This window comes from Pundamilia nyererei, unplaced genomic scaffold, assembly GCF_000239375.1.
Source record: "Pundamilia nyererei isolate P.nyererei 1_Seehausen unplaced genomic scaffold, PunNye1.0 scaffold00033, whole genome shotgun sequence".
Taxonomy (NCBI): domain Eukaryota; kingdom Metazoa; phylum Chordata; class Actinopteri; order Cichliformes; family Cichlidae; genus Pundamilia; species Pundamilia nyererei.
Window position 1 is genome coordinate 3,820,577 of NW_005187434.1, and position 23,230 is coordinate 3,843,806.

Sequence of the window (23,230 nt, forward strand, 5' to 3'; positions counted from 1 at the left end):
TGGTCGTTTGCGCGCATTTTTTAAGGTCAGCTCGCGAATCAGATAATTTTACCTTTAGAAAACATTTCTGTGCGTACGAATGTCTAAAACTACACGTAACTCTCGCTCGCTTGCTCACAAAACCTTAAATACGTGCGAACGAATCGCTCGATACGAACAGATCAAGTTTGAGACTAATTTAACGGGGCCAACCTTGCACAGATCCACAAATGTGAGCTGCTTTCAGGTCCCAGTGTAAAACTGGGACATTTGAACTTCAAACACTGTACTTTCTCTCCACGCAGATTAGCAAACACAAAGCTACATGCACTACTAGCAAGGGAGGCTGGTGAAAGAAAATGAAATAGTGCTCCAGCCCTGTTGCATTTGACTAGTAGCATTAAGCTAAGTTGTTCTCCATTTGGCATATTGATTTCTATTTTGACTGATATTTCCAGCTTTCACTCATGGCAGAGGTCAAACCTCACTGCTGTTGTTTTCTTTAATCCCCCTGCACTTTCATCACATCCAGTGGCTAGTGAGCTAACACTATAAATAACACTGAAATTAAATGAATTTCAACTGTATTCTCAGCAAAACTGACTGTCCATTTAACAACTCCACTTTATCTCACATACCATCACTTCACATAGGCAGTTGATACAACCTATCACACAACTCTGAATTATTCTGGCTTGTTTATAATCCACTCTTACAAAATGTTGATCTCAACACGCCCCTCAAACTTCACCTTCATCAAAGTCAAGAAAAGTTGGTCTGGTAGTTGAGGATACTTATTCCAGCCAATCGCTACTCATCGTTACAGATCAGTAGGGACTATGATGTAAGTAATACAAGCACTTAAAATAAATTATTTTATGTGTAAAGTAATACATTTAGCACAGTTGAGGAGACTTGTAAGTATTGCTGTGCCATACTGCAAATTTAGTACAGAGACCAAGTAAATACAGGACCAGTATTGCTGATACCAAGACTTTTGAACTTCGAGCCTATCGCGCTAGTATCAGTCTGATACCAATACCAAGACTGGTATCAATGCTATCGATATTTGATCAAACTCTGCTGGTGAATAACACTGACCACAGCAGAGTAAGAACAGAGTATTACCTTTATTGACAGAAAACTGCAGTAACAGGGCAGTTTAATATATTTCTTTAGCACTCCTGACCAGTGATGGAAGATGATCACCACCTGTGGTGAGTCACTAAGAAGTTTAAATATCTCTTATTTATAGTTCACAAAATGTTCATATTTGTATAATTTCCCTTTCAAACTGACAGATGGCTGCTTACAATTCTCAATCTATTCTGTGGAACGTGGGAGATTTCCCACTAATGACTAACAGTAAACTATTATTCAAAATTTGAAAAGGCACTAACCCAAATAATTAGTCAATGCACAAAATACACTTTGTTATCACTCACCATGCTTTAACATCGACATATTGCCACAGAAATTACTCATCTGAACCAACTGCTGTGACCAAGTTAAATCACAGCTCTTAATGTCCCCTGATTTGACATGTAGGATGAATACTTGGGGGGGCGGGGGGGTCCCAGAGCTCATATTTAAGGACATTCTGTGATATTTCATTCAAAGTACACCTCTGAAAGAGCCTTTGATCTAAGTCAAAGGAGAGAAAAAGAGAGGAAAGGGAAAGAAGACCTTGCCCTCCAGGGACTCACTTCCACTTTCCTAACTAATCTTGTTTGGTTGATTACACAGAAGACAAGTGCTTTGTGCAAAGCACTCATTAGGCCAGAAGTAAACAGCAGCCTCTGTTTCTTTCCGCTTTTTACAAACTGAACCTCCAAATGTTTGAAGTGTTATTAGAGCAAGCAAAATACCCCTAATTTTGTCTTGAATAGTCAGAGATTTTATTTATTTATTATTTTAAATATCTGGATAGCCCCTGTATATTTAACTAAGAAGTTTTTAAGAAAATAAACAAGGACAGGACTTTTCATTCTGGATTTTTTATTTATTGCATTAGTTAATATCTGTTTTTTCAGTATAAAATACAAAAATCAAGCAAAAAACAAAAAGGTATCAAAATAAAAATGTGTGTTCCTGAAATATTCTTCCAAGAGTCTTACATTACTGCATGACTCTTTTCACAGCAGTATTTCAGTCATCACACTCAGTAGCTGTGACAAATGCACTTAAGGTTAAGGTTTCATATTAAAATGTCAAGAAGGCACATTTACAGTATAACAGTGGATTCTATGTTACTACATGAAATTCCTAAAGGTCTCCTGAGCTGTAGTAGTTTAACATTCACATCACACAAATAACATTATATATACACAACAGGTGAAAAGGATAAAGCACATACTTGAACATGTAAACACAAAGTATGCCGTCAGTGTACAGAGAAGTGAGCTGGTCACATGTTTTGACACTAAAGCAGCAGTTTGATAAAATTGTGACATGCATCAGCTTACCCAATTCAGGGTACACAGCTGGGACATGGTGCCAAACTAGCACTTGGAGAGAGACAGCCATTCATCTACAGTCAGTTAAACAAACCCCACGTGTGTCTGTGGGAGTACCTAGAGATAACATGTGAACTCCACACAGAAAGGCCCCAGCTAGCTGGTAGACCTGAACCCAGGACCTTCTTTCTGCAAGGCAACAGTGCTAACCAGTGCACCACTGTCTGGGCAGTTGTTGTAGCTTTATTAAATTATAATAAAAGAATGATATGCTCTCATGTCTGTGTTTAATGTGAAGCAGCAGCCAGCAGCTATCCTAGCCTGGGTAAAAGAAAAAGTGTCTGTGGCATGTTTATTACTTTAACCCCTTAGCAGTCCTACAAATTTACAATTAGTCCCCTAAACCATCCAATGTACCGTGGGCGGTACGTCCGACTGCTAACAGGTTAAACATGCAAGTTATACTTAATCCTTTAATCGAACCCTCAACAAGCACCCAAATCATTTCCCAAAATGTCAAACTGTTTCTTCAGCACAAAAAAATCTATTTAACAGCAACATAGAACAACAGTAATCTGCTGTATTGAACAGACGTGCTCTACTTCAGCATAACACAGAGGCCGATGTTGTTGTGTCTATTGTAACTGGTTCTGTGTGTTGACTGTTGCGTCTTTGTTCAGGGCTGATAGCAATTATGATGTTTTACAGTTAAGAAGAATTGATATATTTTTGCAGTGAAAATATAAACCTTGAAACTTTAGAACCACACAAAACAGACTATTGCTGGACCACTACTCTGTGACCTAGAGCAATGTCCCAGTCACATCCGATTAGTTACATGCATATAACAAACAATCAAAACTAAAGGCTATTCTGGCACAGTAAAGTACACACAGACTGGAGCTGACCAGTAGCTAGATGAGCTGTGTTTTGAAGGTAGAATAGCAGATATCCTTGAAGTGGTACATCCCACAATCTTACAACCTACTTCTGTTATGACAAGTATGCCCACCTCTATTCCAGTTTTATTGAATTCAGTCTTCATCCTTAAAACTCATCAAAAATAGGAACAAATTTCAGAGTAATTTCAGGCTCACCAATTTGCAAGACCAATTATGGAACAATTTAAGAATAAAGAATGCTTTATTGTTTCATAAATTTTTTTCAGCTTAAACATTTGACATGTTTTCTGTGTTCTATAGTAATGAAATATGAGGATTTGCTTTTGAATAATTACATTCTGCTTTTATTTTTACATTTTATCCCAACTTAAATTTTAAAAATATATTTTGTCTCTTTATCATCAAATATAAGCACCATGTTTTCACTAAGGCATGAAACTGGCGACTGAGGCCATTAACTCCAAAGGAAAGTGTTAAGGAGCCGAGGAATATTTTCCCCACCAAGATCTGTTGCACTGGACTCTGCTGACCACGAGAAGGAATTCATGCTTCTAATTGGACAGACACGCCCTAACTGCCATAAAACAGTAACAATTAATACTTTAAGATGTTGTCTTTAGTGAGTGATTAAATTGCTAAAAAAGTGAAAAATTAAAATAAAATAAAAAAACATTGAAGAATAGCAGGGGTACTGGGAAGATGAGACAAACAGATCTATATCTATATACACATCTGCTGCTAAGCTTTAGGCTTTGATTATTTTTTCTTTTAATTAAGAAAAGGTATTAATTAACACCAACACTTGTGTCCATCATGTAAATATGCCAGATCTGCTTTTTTCATATGTAGTGAAGTGATGTAAACATTAAAACTTTCTTTTACCGTAAAAATGTATCAATTCCAAATATCAGCTGTCAGTTGGTTGTTATCAGGAGTCATTGTTTTTAAAAAAAATAATAACAATAATGGGGGAAAAGTTCTGCTCAAGACATCCGTCCTGCTGGATAGAGGCTGACAGTCCTATTATGAAGTTTGTAAAAGTTTCATCACTTCTGACTGCTGTGGAACTGCACACGATGGAATTCATTACTCAAAGACTCCGACTATTATGATGAGTAAAAGTATGAAACCTCCACACATGGCAAGGTAGAGAAGCTTCTGTCAAAACAGGAGAAAGGAGTAGTCAGAGGAACTGGCTGCATATGAGAAACCGCAGATCCAGTGAAGCATTCGGCAGATGAACATAATATATAAAATAGATTCATAAATTAAGAGATGGATGTTTGGCTCAAGAAAAGGAAGTTGTGGGTGTGGAAGTGTTGTTACCTCACAGCAGGTCTCATGCAGGGGGTTTGGTTAGTCCGACAGACAGGCCGACAATTAGTGCAATAACAGCAAGCAGGATCAACAGAGCAAAGGCAAGAATAATGTATTTCTGGCAAGTGAAGAGGAAGACGGTGTTATTTAAAGTTCATGAATGAAAAGAAATGCTGCTTAGACCACGATCTTATATCAAATTTACCTTTACAAAGATTTATATTTTTTAAATTGCATCAAGAAAGAACCAGAAAGGAGCACATACCCTCCGGGATTTCTTCTGGTACCTGACTGCTTTTTTGGTCTCTTCCTTTGCACGACAAATGTATTCAGCTGCATTAGAGACGTTCTTCTCAATGTTGTTAACCATATCCCCCTGTAAATGAATGCAGATGCTTTTATTTATGGCCGGGATGTCAAACCTATTTCACATCCTGGATCACATACAGGCCACTTTGATCTTAAGCAGTAATTTCTATAGTAGTGGAAAAACAGGAACTTTATGTCCTTTAATTTTGTAAATAGTGAATGACAGTTTGGGGGGGTACACCTCCTTGCTGGACAAGTCTTAGTGGCCACAAGCCTTATGTTTTACACCTCTGATTTGATACTGGTATTTGTGCTACGAGCTCCATTCTAATATACCTAGTAGACAATATTAGAAACAAGTTTTAAAAGAAAAATCAACAGATCTGCTTGTGAAAGTTTCCACTCAGATGAGGCTCTTACCTGAGTTTCTACCAGCATTGCCATGTCCATGAACATCGCATGGAGCTCCCTGATGCTCGTCTCCAAGCGCATGATGTCCTGGTGTCGTGACTCTATCTCGTTCACGGCTTGCCGTGTGATTTGGGAATCAGAAATGATCTGAGGGAGAAAGATTTAATACCTTCAAAAAACCATCCAAAATCACCCCATCGGCACACAACCCCAACTGCAAAAAAGATTTACTCATCAGCCACTAGATGGCAGTCGTGGCATTTTACCAAGCAAGCACATTAATGCTGGAGAAACCGTACATCAGAGGTGAAGATGGATGGATTTCCACTTTCTAACATGTCTTCTAGTTCTTCATTGGTGGTCACTCTTCCAGCTAGAATTAAACAAATAAACAAAGAATTCAAAATTGTCTGGCAGTTTTATTTGATTCATAAGTTTTGGCATTCCTAACAAAAGTGACTGTTTTGGACCATGTGTATTTGCTCCCACCCATGAAAGTAATATGCCTTCATTTGATGTCATTATGGAACTGAGGAAGAATCCCTCTGAATATATTTTATTTCTTTTGCCCCATCTCTGCCTGCTGCAGCTGTCAGTGGATTCATGCCAAAGGGTTGCATAAGAGGTACCGAAATCTACAACCCCCCCCCCCAAAGCTCCTGAAACAATCTCTACAAACAGAGGGCTTTCTTTTACAGCAACCATGCCTCCTGTTGTAAAGTACTCTCCCTGGAGAGAGAGAGACCGCTGTGCAGGTGCTTACTGTAGATCACACACGTTTATCGGTGGCTGTTCCTCAGAGAGACACTCAAAGCAAAACACACCACGCGCTCAGCTCATCGCTACACATCAAGGCTTTTACTTGTGAACGGTGTCAGTTATTGGTGTTTGGCGACAGCACAAACTGAGTCTGGTCAAAGACAGGTGAACTACTGTTGCACAGGCCGCTGAGTGCTCTGCTCGTATCCCGGGCAACGCAAACACAGAGAGGCGTCTCCAGTATCAGGCTCGCCCGTCTGCAGAACTAGAGCCTCTCATTAATGCCGGCCGCAGGGACTGGCTCTGGGAGTCAACCCTTTTTTATTTTTTGCTTTTCACTATTGTTACTCACATATACACATATACAATGGATCTGCCTGTTTGTTACAGGGATACTGAACAGCGAGGACTTAACACAATAAGCAGAAAGCAAATTACAAATCCGGAGTTATAACAAATATGAATCTTATTGTACCTAAACAATCATTTCTATCTGATATAGAATATTTGTTAATGAGACTACGTTATATGTTGCTAATACGGGAACCATTTTTAGTACATTTCTTTCCAAAACACTGGAAATTTATTGTCTGGGCGTTGCAGAAACCCTATGCTATTGCTCTTCTCTGTTTATCAGCACTAAGGCTGGTGTCCAGAGAAGCAGAGAGGAAGCTGGTGCAGTCTGTTTCCTGGATCCTGCCCTAACACAGCTTGAGGGTTTTACTTCTTTTGTCGCCCTTTTAGCACTACTTTTTGAAATTTGTCAAAAGAATTGAAAGTGTAATTAATTTCAAGTCCTGTATGGTCATCCATTGGTAGTTAATGTAGCCCATTATTCCTGGGCTTTTTCAGATACAGGAGTACAATTATTTGTCACTCACTTATCTCCAGCTGTCTCTGGATTCTTCCTTTGCTTCTTTCCCTAAAGGACACTTGAGTCTCGTTGTACTGGGTCATGACCTCCACAAACTTCCTGGAGAGCACAGTGTGCTGAGGACAAAAACACAGGGACACAAAGTGATAATGTGCTGCAGGCTTTCCAGACTTCTGCTTATCCAGCTCAGGGTTGCCTATCCCAGCTGTTTTAAGGGGAGCGGCAGAGTAATCTGCCACAGAGGTAACACATATAGAGAAAACCATTCACCCTTATGTTCACACCTGCAGCCCATTTAGAAACAGTCCATCTAACCCAGTGCATTTCTTTGGACTGTGGGAGGCCAGAGTACCCAGACCTTAAATCCAGCTCTCTCTTGCTGTGAGGCAACACGGTTAACAGCTGGACCATCATGTCACCCTGCAAAGTTTTAAGACTTAATACCTTATAATTCAGAAGTACAAGATACAAAGTACACGTTGGAAGTGTTGGAAGGTTATGATACAGTTTTTGCTCTTAAACTAGAGAAATATACCATCAACAAAATACAGAAGTAAAGCTGAGAGCTGGATAGTCAGAAGTTATTTTGTCTGGATTTATTTATAATAAAAACAAAACAGCTTTTATCTGTATGAAGTTCTGCATACAGCTGACAGAGTAGTGCTTGGGTCGTCGTGTGATCAGGTATGTGATAAGTGTGCGTGTGTGAGGAGATCGTGACCTGTGTTTTCTGGATCCTGAAGTCTACGGAGGCCCTGTTAGCAGCATCGTCTTTGGGCATGCTCAGCTCAATGGCTGTGAAAAAAAACAACAAATAAAAATGACATTGTTACACAATTTGAAACGCATGAAAGAAATGTGGACGACAGCTGAACTCACATTTTAGTTTGGTTCGCACCACATTGACATTCCCTTTGATATCATTGGTGAGTGCAGCCAGCTGATCCTTTGTTCCTTCACACACAAACAGGAGATGTGTTAGATTTGAGTTTGTTTAGAAGAAAAGTCGTCATCCAGGTAATCCAAATATTTGATCTGCTCTGATTTCAGCTGGTCACTTGGCAACGACCCCGAGGCAATAATGGAGAGGTTACAAAATAAAGGACAATTTCCACGTCATGGACACTGTTATGAACTACATTAACTGATTCCATGGCAAAGTAAACTGAGTTATCCTGTGACCAGATTTTCCACTCACACAGTAAAGAAGGCTAGACACTGATTCGGATCTAATTAAAGGATCAGTCATAATTTAAAACCATTTGGAATTTGTAGAAATTATTTTTTTTAGTAAAACAGCATGTTTAAATCCCTGATTAGGTCCTGAATCTCACAGTAGTTTGTCAGGTTTGATGCAAATTTGAGTGCTACCTCCTTCACAGGTTTCCGGTCTGCCGGCCATTCATCGCAACTAAGGAAGGAAGACATCTGAAGCACGTTGACTCTGTGCCCAAAAAGACTACTTCCATCCATGCATTTCTAAAAATAAAGCAATAAAAAAAACCTAAAGGATGTTAACATCCTAAACGACCCACACTTACTGTCATCTGTGTTGGGTGCCGACAGGATCATGCTGTGGATCTTCCTCACTTCTTCCACTTGTATGGAGATCTTATCGATGACTCCTCTGACTTCTTCCACCTACACCAGCCGATAAATAAGCAAAGAATCCATCAGTGTCCTCAATTATTATTGCTTTTAGTCTTAATACACATTCTGGAAGTCACAGTAGTACACACCCTTCTGAAAAAGCTATCCATGAATCCATCTTGGTTAACTGTAACTGCAACATCCTCTTCTGTTTGTGAAGCGGCCTACGAGGATGAAAATGTGTTTGAGTGACCTTTTTTTTTTTAAATGCCGCCAGGCTATTTCATGTCACGATCCACGAAGTTGAAGCTAAAACAAAAACACTTACAGCGGTCAGTTCAGCCAGTCGATCCTTCATCACACCGGTCAGCTCGTCTCCCGCTCAGCTAGTTGTAAAGCATATGCTGGCTCTATCCTGTACATCTCCATGTGGAGAGGAACATTGCCGCGCAGTCGGGTCCAGGTGGCTAATAAAAATAGATTTAGTTTAATCTCTGAGATCCAGGCCCACGAGGTTGTGAGATGCCAGTCGCAGAAATAGGAAGTCAGTGCCACAGGTCGAGCTTTGTTTGATCAAAACTGGGTCCAAGACACAACTCAGAAATAAACCCAGAAAGGGCTGTTCCTGTTTCAACTCTGCCGATATTCCCCGCTCAACAAGTGCATCGGATCCGTAATAGATCCACAGTAATATCCCTCTCCCCGGGATACGCCTCTCTCTCTCTCTCTCTCTCTCTGTGAGGTCTCTCTCTCTCAGATGACGTTGATGGAGAATCTGGTCCTCCCTTAATCGCATTTGAACTTTATGATAAATAAACTAAATGGCTGCAATCATATTTCAAAAGGGCTGAACTGGGTAGAACTATTACACAAATCTGAAACTATTTGAGGTACCATTGTCAGACTTTAATCTTTTGTGGCATTTCTGAGTTTATTGTAAATCGATTTTTTTAATATCAATTTGTTTTCTTTATTTAATTTTTTTTAGACAGCAACAACAGTTTGCGGTTACATGAAAAGGTTTTTTATAAATAATATATAAGCGCTGCTGGATGGCCGCTAAGCTATTATTCACCTGGCCACACAGTGGCGCTGTTTACCCGCGTAAATTGACTTTTGGAGCCTTCGACGGGACTCCTGATGACTTCCCCATATGTGGATGTCATCCAAACTCTAAATGCCCAACTCTCATTACGCATTTCACAAACCGAAATTACCGAGCCAAAAGTCAAACAAGGGCCCACTTCTCATCTGACAACAACATAGGTCTTGTTTTATGTTTCCACTTGGAGTGCTTTGAGTTCTTCTTTAATACTGATCTTATTTACAGAACTTTCATACTTTCATACTCTGCTCCTTTCCCACATATCTAGGCATATCTGTGCAACTTCGCAGATAGCACTCAGCGTATTCCTATTATTCCTAGAAATGTTTTGCATGCTGTTTGTCTAGCTACTCAGTCATCCAGGTTATTGTAGTCTTCAGAGCTTGAAAAGAAAGAAAAAAGCTAGACAACGCGACTCTCCACCAGTTGTCGGAAGAAGCTTGCTCGAAACGTCTTTAAAATCGTATGCTATTTACAAATATTTTGAATACAAACTCAGATGTGCATCTGTGGATCACACGGTGCACACCCTGATCTCACTCCCCGTGCAATCTCCAATTACGCACAAGTAACGCCTTTTACGCACAAACTTTACCGCCCCTTCTTAGAAGATCCAAAGAAAATGACTTCACGTTTTGCAATTCCCACGTTCAGTCCAGCAGCAGCCCAGCACAGCTCAGCGGAGCTCCTGTACTCCTTGAGGCTCCCAGATGCAGGCAGAGAAATTCTAAGAAAACGGCTTTTTAAATTTTCGGATAAATATTAAGGATTACAATTTTCTGGAGTTGGGCTTCAGTTTTTTATCATGAAAGGACAACTTCTGAAGTTTTTCGGCCTCATGCCACAACTCTAAATTGAATGCTTTATTGAGTCAGTGCTTCTATTTATTTTCTTTGGGTATTTCTAACCTTGGACAAATGGACTGATCCGAAGTTTTATTTTTATTCTATTGGTACAATGAGCGGTGCTTATTGGATTCATCTTCACCCGTGGAATTAAGTTGTTTCAGAGATTTAATGTTATATTTTGCAGAGATTATGGCATTTTGTTTGCGGATTCGCATTTTTACAGCTTTTGTCTCCTTTATTAAGGTAAACTTAAAAAAGGCACATCATGATGAAAATGACTAGCAATTCCTCCCATGTAGCAGAACGAACTGTGCACTGCAGACTTTATAAGTTATTTTTAATTTCTTAACAGGTTTATGCTCAAGTGGCGCAAGCTCAGAAGCATCCAGGTAGTAAGAAATTTCTGGACTGACAATTTCCCTGTGTTTTCAGTTGCTAGATTAAAAATGAAAAAAAGAAAGAAAGAAATAATTTGTAAGATCCTGTTTTACCATCTGCTAATTTCCATGCCAGAGGATGTTATTGCTTTGTTTACTTCTTCTGCTTAATCAAAATAGTCTGCTGCATAAACAACTTTTTTCCAGTTGTTTGCATCATTATTATCATCACTGTCTTTTTAATCCACCCCAAACCCAAAATGTAGTTCTGGGAAAATAAATTCTGATTAATGAGGCAGTGCTTGATTGGATGAAAAGCCCTTTCTGGATGCCTGTTTATGCTTGACTTGTCCATCCAGGCCTGGAGGTGTTGGACACGGCCTCGCATTACTGGCCGCTGGATGCAGTGGAAGGAATCCATGAACTGTGGGATCATAATGGAAACAGATCAGGTTATATTAACGGAAGCAACATAAGTATGTGAATATGAAAACACCTGTTCGATTTAAATGTATTTTTACCACCCATCTTCCAGCCAAAGCTATATGATTTTAATTTTAATGCCAGATTTATGAGTGAAATTACAGTCAATTTAAAAAAAAAGGATTTAAAAATGCTGCAGTACATCGTTTACAAAAATCTATAGTTTGGAGATGACATTTGCCTGATTTTTAATTAAATATCATTTGCAGCAGTGTTGTAGATTCCTCATTCAGTGAAAGATTAAAGTTAAAGAGGGATCGGGTATAGACTTGGGCATGATGTGTGAAGTCACACTGAGTTTTCTTTGACCACTGCCACCTCGCACGCTGGTCACCATCACTCTGTCTCATACCTGTGCATCACGTCCCTCCCATTGCTTTCCTTTCACTGTTCTGTCTTCTGTTTTTTTGTCCGTATTGGTGTGAATCACTTTTTTTTTTTTGTCTCTGTTGTTTTTGTCCAGCTATCAGAATCCACAACCACACTGTGCTCCCTTCTTCCCATAATTCTTCCTATGTGTACAATGACTCTGCCTACACTAACATTTCTGCAATACTAGGTGAGGATCCATCACTTTTCCTCTCACTGAAAATCATTTGTGCATCACCCACTGCCTTCTGTTGTTCCCTCTGTATTGCCACACGGCTGAGCTGAGCCCTCCACACTTTTCTCCCCATTCAGTCTTCGGTTCTTACAGACTGAAATGAGGACTTCTTGGTATGTTGATGATAAGGGATTGTTCTTTAACATTAAATAAACCTGAAGTCAAGTAGGAGACTTATTGACTGGCTTCTGACATGAGATGCAAGTAAAGCTGCAAATCTTTATGTTCATCATGCAAAACAGCGTGTGGTTAGATGACTATAAAGTCACTTAAACGGTTACAACACCTTCCTGTTTTTAAATGAAATTTTTCCTCTAAATTGTGCTTTGTCCCAGACATTGTTGAAGGAATGGTTAACAAGGGCATCTTTCTGAATGGAGATAACGGTGGCACCTTTCTTCACTTTGGAAACTACCAGAACACGTGCATTAGTGACCCTAATTTATGTGGTCCTGAGGGTGAGTGCACTGAACTTAATCTATAATTGAACAAGTTATCGTTTAGCTTGTAAAACTGTTCAGCTCCTGTACTGACGGCTGCTGGGTTTTCATCATCCCCTAGGCATTACCTTCTCCTTTTTTTGGAAAAACCACGAGTCAGCCTCCCGCTTTGCTGTCGCTTCTGGAGGAAAAGTTATCTCCAATGGCTTCTCAGTCTACACAAACCCTTTAGGAGGATATGTGGAGTTTTACACTCGTAGCAACAAGCACAGATGGCGGGCCAACATCGACGTTCCAGGTACGCTTAATACATTTCCTTTCACATAGTTACATTTCCCACAAGGAATCTATTTTGGTCTTGAACACACCATAAACTAATGGTTATATAATTGCATTCATGACTTTGTTAACTGAGACCAGATGTAACTACGGACAGTTGATTTGGCAAAGATGGGGGTAGATTTCTCAAATCTTTTGCTGTAGCACTAAACATACAATTTTTTGGAGATGGCAGACAACATGTGCAAAATAATGTTCGGTGTTTAGTTTTGGTGTCAAGTTAGATGAGATATGAAACACAATAAAAGTCAGAGTGTGACCAATATTTTGAATTCATTTCTGAAAATGAAATTACTTTCTTTTCTTTTTTTTCATGAGATGGGCTGATACTGTAAACAGTTGACAAAATGAAATAAACCATGTGAGATTCAACATTACGTGAAACTTTTACCAATCGCTATTCTCTTCTCAAATGACTTGTGTCATCCTTGTTTTTCCTGCAGTTACTCAAGGTCTTGGTCGTAACTCAATTTTGATGCTAGTGTTCGGTTATAAAGATCCAAACGTCATCTGGTTCTCATACAATGACATGTTGAGCCTTGGGGACATAATGTCAAAATATGTCACTTCTCTTTCTTCTGATTTGGGAGAAAAGGTTTTTGTGGGTGAATGAGTAAGACTCGAGGGCCTGTGTGACCCAGTGTGTGATTGTAAGGTGAAAGTTAATAATATAAAAATGTACATTTAGAAGTGAATGAGAGACTTGCAAGCTGAGCTTGGTCTTTGGTACATCCAGTACTGCTTATATTGCAACCACAAATGACATGTGTTTTGGTGGTTTTGGCTGTCTGGCATGTGTGACGGGGAAGGCATTGTCTTTTGGGACTTCTCTATTGTTTATTAATTTCTCTGTTCTTGTGATGCACAATTCATTGTAAATATTGGCTGGAGTTTTTGGTTTGTGCAAACCATAAAATCTAGCATCTGGAACTGAAGGAGTAATAAATTACTAAATCAGTCAAAAGATTAAGCTCGATTAATTAATGGAAAAATCAAACATTTTAGTTGACAGAGTTAATTCAATTCAGTTCTGCTTTATTTATAAAGTGCCAAATCACAACAACAGTCGCCTCAAGGCGCTTAATGTTAGTTGAGTTTTGGTTCTTCGCTTAAGACAGCGCCATCAGCTGGTCAAAATGTAAAATTGTGTAGTGTTCTTGCTATTCTAACTATTCTTGCTAAACTAACCCAGCATCTTTCTGAACTTAATAGGCTATCTCACAAAAGCCATGTATCTATGTTCAGCCTCACATAGCTGTTAGCACGGCTAGGAACTTGTGTTTAAGACACACACAAATTCTATTCAGTTCAAGCCAATATTGTTTTTATATTCTCGGGTAGTAGAACAGGTCACCTACAATCTGGAAGGCTTGCGGGTCGATCCCTGGCTGCTCTCCGATGCATCCATGAGTCCAAATTTGCAAAGCACCTGGAGACAGCGGGAATGAAAAACTCCCTTTTAACAGGAAGAAAGCTTGAGCAGAACCAGGTTCAATGAGGGACAGCTATCTGCCGTGACTGGTTTGGGATGAGGGGAGGGAGACGGGCAAAAAGACACAATTTAAAAAACAAATATTAAATTTAAAAAGCTAGAACCAGCAAATATCAGTGTGAGTTTCATTTGATGAAAGCTACTGTGCATTGAGAACACGTCATCGTTTACTTTCTGGGTTAAACCAAGCATGAAACATGGTGTCTGCAATATCAGTCGCTTTAAAAAGGCGACCAATGACTGAGAACATTTGCAACACCACACACTCAGTGTATTTTCCCGCTAAACGTATTCACACATGAAAAGCTACAATACTGAAAACATTATAAAGAAATCCCAACAATCAGGTAACCCCCTGTGAGCAAGCACTTGGCAACAATGGGAAAGAAAAAAACTTCCTTTAAACAGGAAGAAAGCTCTGGCAGAATCAGACTCAGGGAGGGGTGGATTCAATTCTTCAACAATTGAGCGTTTCTTTCATTTTATGTTTACGTTATTAGGGCCATACTGGACCCACATCCTCTTTACATGGACTAAGAAAGATGGCCTGAAGGTCTACATCAATGCGACTCTAACTGCTGAGAACAAAAACGGAAGCATCTCAGAGGAAACTTATGGAGACCCCTACCCTGACCTCGTCATTGGAACTGCCAACAATAAGGGATATAGTCACTATGTAACAGGAGCCTTTGATGAATTCGTCATCTGGGAAAGGGCCCTTTCACCTGAGAACATCTCACTCTACTACAATGCAACTATAGGTAGGACCTGTCTACTATTAAAAAAAACCTCCTGAGTCCTGACATTCTTGAAGATGCTGATTTATTAAAATGCTTCCTCCCTTTTGGCTTGTCTCTGAGGAAATCATGGGTTAAAAAGCAATTTCCGTCTTTATCCATGCTACAGTCCATCCACAGAATTCATGCTTAACAGAAGCACATCAAACCATGCAAATATAGCCTGTCTCACTGTCAAATGGCTCTTCTTGCAGAAACCATTTTCATGACCTTCAAGTGCCATGGCTTCCATAGTTTTGCCTTATAAGTATTTATAAGAGTGCAAAGACCTGAGTTGAGATGCAGGGGCCAATCATTTTAATATAATGTGACAAGTTACAACACGCTAGGACAAAACACCCAGAAGCTTTTCTGTTTTTGTTCAGTAGAGAGCCATAAAAGGACACAAAATGGCATTTATGAGAATGTAGAAAAAAATGAACGTTCTGCTTTGTGGCGCTTTATATTGTAAGGTAAAAACTTACAATATGAAAACAGAGAAAACCACAACAATGAGCTTTGGCAACATTGGGAAGGAAAACCTCCCTTTTAACGGGAAGAAACCTCTAGCAGAATCAGCTGGGGATGAGGGGAGGAAGACAGGATAGACTTTCTGTGGACGAGAGCAAGAGATTAATAATAACTATATTACAGTATATAGTTATGATTATATTTTCTAATATAAGATATTAGAAAATTTCATTTTAATCTGAAAAATATTCGACACTTAATGAAATGTACCTTTTTAGCTGAACGGTTAAAGCATTTTTGGTTGCAGATAAGTCTTACCGATCAGTAAAGTTGAACTCCTCTTGTGTATGGTGTTGATATATAAAGACTGCTACAGAGAATTATTTTGTGGTCACGATAAAGCCAGAGAGTCTTGATTTCTTTATTACCCGACAAGAAGAGCCTGACTGTTGTGGTTACAGAGAAATATTTTTACCTCTGCAGAACATGCATATAAAATGCTGTATTGAACTAAAGAAGAGCTGACTAATATGTCTAATGTACATCCATATATGGTGTTTTTCTGGTAGCGGCTTAGAGCTGTTTTTATTAAATGACAGCAAATATATAAAATGTGTTTGAGCCCGGTACAGAAATTAGTGGCAGAGTATTATGTGGTGGAGTATCCCACTTTTGCGGAGGCTGTAAAATACCTCCTCTCATGACCGGGCATTACACTCACACTGTAAGCTTGAAGGTGATAAAATCCAGCCACACTACTGCAGCCTGACCCAGCTGCATTCAACAAAGGACCTAAAAAAAAGTCACAAAAAGGCAAGGCTAGACTAAACCATGATTAAAGAGAGGGGTGATGCTAAGCTATACCCTGTCCTGTTTCAACCCTTTGTATTGTCTTTTCTAGCTTGGGACATGGTTTCTAAAACAACACCTAGAATCTCCAAGGAAGTGATCTCAACTACGCCAATGGCCGTAAGTGTCTCAGGGTTTCTTTCAACAATAAAAGCCTAGTAGAGGGGACAGCAGAGGAGGGTCTCGCCACAGAATACCAGTGAGAACTAAAGCCCTATAAAATTGGTTTTATATCATTAAACAAATTAGATTATTTTTGTAACAGAGAATGACTCAGCACTCAGTATCTTAGCTGTACAGAAGGTAATTCTAGCTCCTTGTTAGCAAAATACATTTGTTAGCTACTCACAGTTTGAAACCCCAAGAGCTACAAATCCATGGGCTTCAGTTAGCATGCTAAATGTTAAAGTTCATGATAACACAATTAGAAAAATGCTGTATGTCTTTTTGGAAGGACTGCCAGGAGAAAGCCTCTTCTCTTAAAAAAAGAAAAAAAATCCTGGCGGCTTGTCTTTGGTTTGCAAAGCTGCAAACTAATCATAAGACTTCTGGAACAGTATCCTTTAGATAGATAAGATAAAAGTGGAGTTGTTTGGGCAAAATGCCCAGCGAGACGTTTGGCAAAAACCAAAGCATATCAGCACAAACACCTCATACCAATTGGCAAACACAGTGTTGGAGGGGTGATGATTTGTGCTTGTTTTGCAGCCAAAGGACCGGAGTGCCTTGCAATTTTTTAGTTGACCATGAACTTCTCTGTATAGCAAAGTGTTCTAGAGTCAAATTTGAGGCTAACTGTTCGACAGAAGCTTTACCCGAAATGGATCGTGCAACAGGATTACAAGCACAGCAGCAAATGTACAACAGAATGGCTGAAAAGAAAAGCTTGACAAATACTGTATGACGGTAATTTCTCAGTTTTGGTATAGATTAGGATTAATTTATTGGATGTTAAAAATATAGTACTCTTACAATGTGTGGGTGATGAAACCCCATCTCTGTACCTCAACATCATTGGGAACTATTACCAGAGCGTCTTTGAGCCAAAACACATATGAAAGTCAATAAAGAAGTAACAATGAAGGACTTTTAGTTGAATGCACACTAAGAGTTTATTTCCTGTTGAGGCATTGTTTCCTTTTAAAGACAAATGGAAAAAAGCAAATAGATAACACATGTGAATAGAAGCAACCTTTTTATCGAAAGGCTTTGTTTGTAGGAAACAACTAAAGAAATAGAAGATGGTAGGCAGAGTCAGTCAACAGTGCACACTACAGCGCACTTCTTGTTGGGCACTAATCTGAAAAAGACCAATGCTGAAACTCTGGTCCAAAGAGTTTTCTCTAAATTCAAGCTATCAGTCACTAAACATCCTGTGTATACTGGAACTCGCTGCTCCTGGCAGTAAACTTCATTTGATGCCCGATGTGCTGTCTCCCCAGAGAGCCGCTGATATGAGTCCCCCTGTCATCAGCAGTCTCCAGGAGGAGCGCCGACCCACAGACTTCTTGCCAGTGCAGAGTTTCCTGAAGACGCTGCCCAATGGAACCATTTCTCGTGATACTGCGAACAACCTCACACAGGTCTTGGAGCACAGTCCAAAACACATGTTGCTGTTGCAAAACCAATTCATACACACAGATACAATACCCACCCATGCGCATATGATGCAACAATTCTATGATGTTCATTTTCTTCCACCCAGGGATTGCTCAAAAGTGTGGAAGAAGTGCTGTCTTTTCCTGGACTGACAGAGGTAAATGGGTTCACTCTGTAGTTGTGCAGTGTCCAAACATGACGAAATGTAACGTATGCAATGTGGCGAATACGTTAATGTAACACGCCGAGGATATCTGGATGTTTAAAACTGCGTAACTGACTATAAAGATTTTTGCTTCCTCCACTGTGCAATTGTTATGGCCAAATCACAAACACAAGAGAGCGGTTTCAGTACACTGGGTGTTCAGAACAACCTTGCTTGTTTTTGTAAGAGCAAGCTGAAACAGATGTTCACATCAAACTTGGACAGTAGATACAGTGTAGAGTGAGTTTGAGCCAACCGAATTATCAAGTTTTTGTCAGGTTTTTTGTCAGGTTTACAGTGTAACTCTAGACGGTGACACTATCACCTGTTTTTATACTGTGAGCAGTACTCTCCGTGACAAACAACAAAATCAGAAACAGTGAATCAGTTGTCAACTTTTTCTCGTTGGGTCATTGTTCTCTAGCAGCAGTCCACCCCTGTGGTCAGCGGACTGGTCAAGACAGTGGACAGAGTGATGGAACATGTAGTGACTAACCTGGAGGACAGCCCGAACTCTCTCATCTCCCTGGATGGAACATCTTTTGTTGCAGGTCAGTAAAGTGTCAGGTTCTCCATAAAGTAAGTCATTGTTTGTAGCTTTTGCGGACTCCAAGCCTCAAGTTGACATCATTAGTTTTGTAATCACGTCAGGCCAACATTTGTTCAGAGAAGCACAAGTTAAGCTTCTCCACTTTTCCTCTCCTGAGTTTTTTCCTCATTTTTTTATTACTGTCTCTCTCCCAAGGGGTCGTTTGATGCTTGTGATTCCCCCCTGACAATGCAAATTGGTCTTGTTACTTGCTTGTCACTTTGTTTTTCTCAACAGTTCTCCCTTTTCTTAACCTCTGACCTCCGCAGATTACTCTCTGATGAAACTCCCACAGAATTTTGAGCTGTCACATTACCGCTTCCCCACAGAAGGCAAGAGCTACATCTCTGTGCCTGGAGAGGCGTTCGCAATGGAGTGTAAGTACTAGCATTACAGCCTCTGCATGTTCACTGACAGGTGCTCATCGACGTGCAAGGAGGAACTTTCGGAGGATTCTTTGCGTAGACAGACCAGTAGCTGGGTTTGAGTGTGAATACCTCACATTAGCCATGCACTGATTCTGCCAAGAGAAAATTGTCCAGCTGGGAGACTCTTGTTACCGGACGGTAATTTATTATCGTAAGATTTAGGACTACTAACATGGCATACAGTTAAGGACAGGAGTGCCATGAGAGCTTTTGTGTGGCTTTATGGTGTACTGTAGAAACCCAGCTATGACTTTAATGTTGGCAGTTACCCTTTTATTCAGAACAGAAAGAATGAGAGAGAGCGCACTTTTTCTCCACTTTCCTCCACCGTTAAAAGGAATGGATCCACGTAGTGGTGCAAGGGAGAGCAGTAATTACAGTAGGCATTAAAACTCTGTTTGTTTGACTTTGTGTTTAGGTCAGATTCCCTTGGCTCCACCTGGCTCTCGCATGCACTGAGTTGCCATACAGAACGAACTCTTAATAATTAGTTAAAGGGCTATTATCAGAAGTGGAATACATGTTATTGCTTAACACATTAGAGCCAGGAACAAATTAACTCTGAATACCTGGCTGCCCATAGTGCTCCAAGGACAGATTTTATATTCTAATTAAGAACAGAAAATGCTGCATATTTTGAGTTTTGTTTTTTTCTTGTTCTCTCGCTCTTCTGTAGGAGAGTTGTACAAGTGTACTGGCCCAGTCTCTGCTGAGGCTCACTGGGATGCATTCTGTTGTAATATATATATGTATTCCACTACAGATTACAGAATACATGGCCCAAAATGTAGTTTAAAGCATATTCTTAACTTGATGTGAGTAACGTATTCTGATGCTGTGTGAATTATTACTATTACTGAAGGCTACTTGCCGCCGAGCTAACATTGTTAGCTAGCGTTACCTGAGTTCATAGAGCGCAGACTGTAGACTTGATGGAGAGCATTAACAACCTGCTAGCTGCAAACGATCACATGCAGTTCTGAAAACAATACCAGCTAGATTTTTAAATCTTAATATAAAATGAGTAACATTAGGGTGGACTTTAGGTAAGGCTGCACTTTTTGCAGTGATCTCGCATAGAAAACTCTTTCTGTATCAGTAATATGTTTTCTTTTTGTTTGCTTTCAAAACTGCACACGGTTATTTGCAGCTAGCAGGTTGTAATGCAGCTTTCAGTAATAGTAATACATCACACAGCAATGGTACATCGCAGATACTGAAGTGGCACAAAACCCAGGTAGCTACTACAACTAAAACAAGATAGCTGCAGTAGGCTAACCTTAGTTTTTAAAAAAGAACTTACTCCCAGATGTTTCTTTAGGTTGGAGTCTTTTGAAGATGAGAGCAGCTTGGTTGCTGACAAACAGAGTTTGCATTGCGCAGTCAGATTTCCGGTCAGAGCCTCTTATTGCGTTTTTTGTTTGGGTTTCCACTGGCGTGAAATTACCAAAATTAGAGAGGAGATAGAGAGGAGATAGCCTAACATATGAAACAGAAAAAGACCACCGTGTAATCCATTGATTTTAACAAAGTAACTGTATTTCCAATTATCACCTATTTAAGCAGTAACTGTAACGGAATACCGTTACTCATAATTTGTATTTTAAATACGTAACGCCGGTACATGTATTCCCCAACACTGGATGGATTATATATTTATTAACAGTCTTCTGTTGCGTATCCATATTGTTTGACATCTGCTTTTGTTGTTCTAGAGCAGTTCCCAAGTGAAAGGCCTTTGAAAGGAGGAACAGGGCCATTAAGCATTTCCTCCAATTTCATTGTTTATCTTAAAGTATTAAGGTGGGACCGAGCTGAACGATAGGTCAAGTCAGGGGTGGGGGAGCAGACCCCCAGCTCTCCTGGTGAAGTCATTTAGACATTTCACTAGCTTTCCAACATCCACATGGGTTTGCGGCAGTCTTGCTTTTCACCCCGGTGCGAGTATAGGACTGTCCCATTAGCCCGCCGGTGCCACCACACTGTAGCAAGCCAATGTTAATTAACTTGCCTTCTTTGTGAGTGTTTTAGCAGCACTGCTTTACATTCCCGGCCCTCAGCTCATTTCTTTCACATTCAGTCTGCGCGTGTTGTCTTCTTCTCCTCAGCTCAAACCACCATTGTTGGCCTTTTTTATCACAACATGCACAGCTACTACAAAGAGATCAGCCCTGTGAAGACCAGGTAAGATGACACAGCATGCTACCAAACGTGAAAAGTAAAATCTTGAAAGGTCTAACTAATAATAAACAGCAACAAGAACAAAAGCGCAAAGTCAGGGACACTGCCTTTGTACTTCCTGTGTGGGAAATGGGTAAGCTGGCACCAAAGGCGCCCCTGCTTCCTGAATTGCAGAACAGCTGATGCCCCAGGCCAAGGCCTTATCTGTTTTTTTCTCTCCTATCTCTCATCACACCACTGAGCTCTGATACACCCTGCTATTAGCTCTTTCACTTACTGTTCCAACACTGGATCAGCTTGTTCCAGCTTTTAACTCAGTTTGACATAACGATGATTAAGCATCTTGTTGTTCCCCACTTTTGCATCCATCTAAATTAAGTCAGAAATGTTTATGGCGTACATTTGGAGGCTGCTAGGCCTCCCTTTGTATTGTAAGAGGGAGACGATGTTTGTGTGACCGCAATGTCAACTTGGGGTCACATGATCATCTTGAAAAACTTGTCATGGAATAATTCTGGCACTAAGTGTGATTCATTAAACAGACAGATGGTTAAAGTCTCATCTAAATGTCAATGCTCTGGTCCTGTGTTTAACACGTATGTGGGAATGCCAGTTGCAGATAACAGTGGTGATAGATGCTATTGTGAAGCAAGAGATCTGGAGTACTTCTCCTTTTAACCAACTATCAACTTTGATCCACTGATGAATTTGTAAGTTTGCTCACTTACCAAGAAATGAACATTTTTATGCAATCCTCTTTTAATGAAGAGACAGATAAGCTTAACCAAACATCCAGAAAACAGAAACGCATTATATAAAGGTTATAAATTGATTTGCTTGTCATTTCCTGAAATAACTATTCGATCCCCTACAACCCAGCCACAATTCTTGCTTAGACTTGTTGTGTGCCCACAGTCATGCACGGAGGAGGAAACATTAGGTAATGGATGAGGCCATGTAATGTAAAATCAGCCAGAACACTGAGAATGGGTCATGGATGGGTCTTCCAGCATAACAATGACTCCAAACATACTGCTAACTAGCTACTCAAAGGAGTAGCTAAAGAAGAAGCATATAAAAGTCAACTGCGTAGACGGCCTTCAGACTTAAGTCCTATAGAAAATTTGTAGAGGAGCTGAAGCTTCAAGTTAGCAAACAATAGCCAAGAAACCTAAAGGATTTAGAAAGTTTCTGTAGAGAGGAGTGGAACAAAATCCCTCCCGAGATGTGTGCAAGCCCGGTGACCACCTACAAGAAGCATCTTACTGCTGTGCTTGCCAACAAGAGTTTCTCCAACAAGTGCTAAGTCATGTTTCGCCTGTGGATCAAATACTTATTTCACTCAATGATTCAATGTCTTTTTTTCTATATTTTGGTATATATTCTTGCTTTCTCCATTAAATTGAAGCTACTATAAAATTGGAGATGTTTCATTTCTTCGTAAGTGAGCAAACTTACAAAGAGTTGGGATCTGCAGGGGATCAAATAAATCTCCCCCCACTGTATGTCTGCCATTTCTTTCCGTCTCTTTCTTTTGTATGTTTGTCTGGCTTTCTGCTTCAGTTTCATTTTTAGATTATCTAAGCCAATTCTCCCCTTTTTATCTCTTAGGATTAATGAAGCAGCTGATTACAAGGATCACAAAATCCATGTAGCAAGCTGTCTGATTTCTTTGAAAGTGGAGCCTCTGCCAGCCCTGTCGGTCAACCTTTCTGGAGCGCCACTCATAAAGATTGTGCTCACCCATGTTTTGGTAAGACTGTAATTTGCATGTCCCATTTCTTCCTCTCTGACTCATTTATCTTTTTTTTCCATCTTGGTGAGTAATACTGGGAAAACTAAGAGAG

At 39.9% G+C, this 23,230-nt stretch overlaps 2 protein-coding genes across 6 annotated transcripts in view; one reads left to right on the plus strand and one right to left on the minus strand.

The window, feature by feature from the left end:
• Positions 1-2,835: 2,835 nt before the first annotated feature.
• stx2b (syntaxin 2b) lies at positions 2,836-9,300 on the minus strand. Of its 3 annotated transcripts, XM_005729558.1 has the most exons (11): positions 8,926-9,300; positions 8,747-8,821; positions 8,549-8,648; positions 7,887-7,961; positions 7,729-7,802; positions 7,015-7,123; positions 5,674-5,747; positions 5,384-5,521; positions 4,920-5,030; positions 4,664-4,772; positions 4,435-4,495 (listed from the first exon to the last, which is right to left on the minus strand). In XM_005729558.1, exons 1-10 carry the CDS (start codon positions 8,953-8,955, stop codon positions 4,677-4,679), a joined length of 882 nt encoding a protein of 293 aa, XP_005729615.1. In that variant the 5' UTR covers positions 8,956-9,300; the 3' UTR covers positions 4,435-4,495; positions 4,664-4,676. The 3 variants fall into 3 exon arrangements, with proteins under 3 accessions (XP_005729616.1, XP_005729614.1, XP_005729615.1); XM_005729559.1 differs by lacking the exon at positions 4,664-4,772 and having other exon boundaries at positions 2,836-4,492; XM_005729557.1 differs by having other exon boundaries at positions 4,434-4,772.
• A 1,052-nt stretch (positions 9,301-10,352) lies between these two features.
• Positions 10,353-23,230, plus strand: part of adgrd1 (adhesion G protein-coupled receptor D1) — a 34,358-nt gene continuing 21,480 nt past the window's right edge. The window contains exons 1-13 of one of the 3 annotated variants that reach the window (XM_005729560.1): positions 10,353-10,793; positions 10,903-10,939; positions 11,287-11,403; positions 12,350-12,472; positions 12,576-12,752; positions 14,786-15,046; positions 16,434-16,501; positions 17,824-17,964; positions 18,087-18,137; positions 18,610-18,736; positions 19,044-19,151; positions 21,311-21,386; positions 22,995-23,136. In XM_005729560.1, the coding sequence (XP_005729617.1) occupies positions 10,719-10,793; positions 10,903-10,939; positions 11,287-11,403; positions 12,350-12,472; positions 12,576-12,752; positions 14,786-15,046; positions 16,434-16,501; positions 17,824-17,964; positions 18,087-18,137; positions 18,610-18,736; positions 19,044-19,151; positions 21,311-21,386; positions 22,995-23,136 (1,503 nt within the window). In that variant the 5' untranslated portion in view covers positions 10,353-10,718. The remainder of the gene's footprint in view (positions 10,794-10,902; positions 10,940-11,286; positions 11,404-12,349; positions 12,473-12,575; positions 12,753-14,785; positions 15,047-16,433; positions 16,502-17,823; positions 17,965-18,086; positions 18,138-18,609; positions 18,737-19,043; positions 19,152-21,310; positions 21,387-22,994; positions 23,137-23,230) is intronic. The other 2 variants (XM_005729561.1, XM_005729562.1) reach the window with 2 other exon arrangements.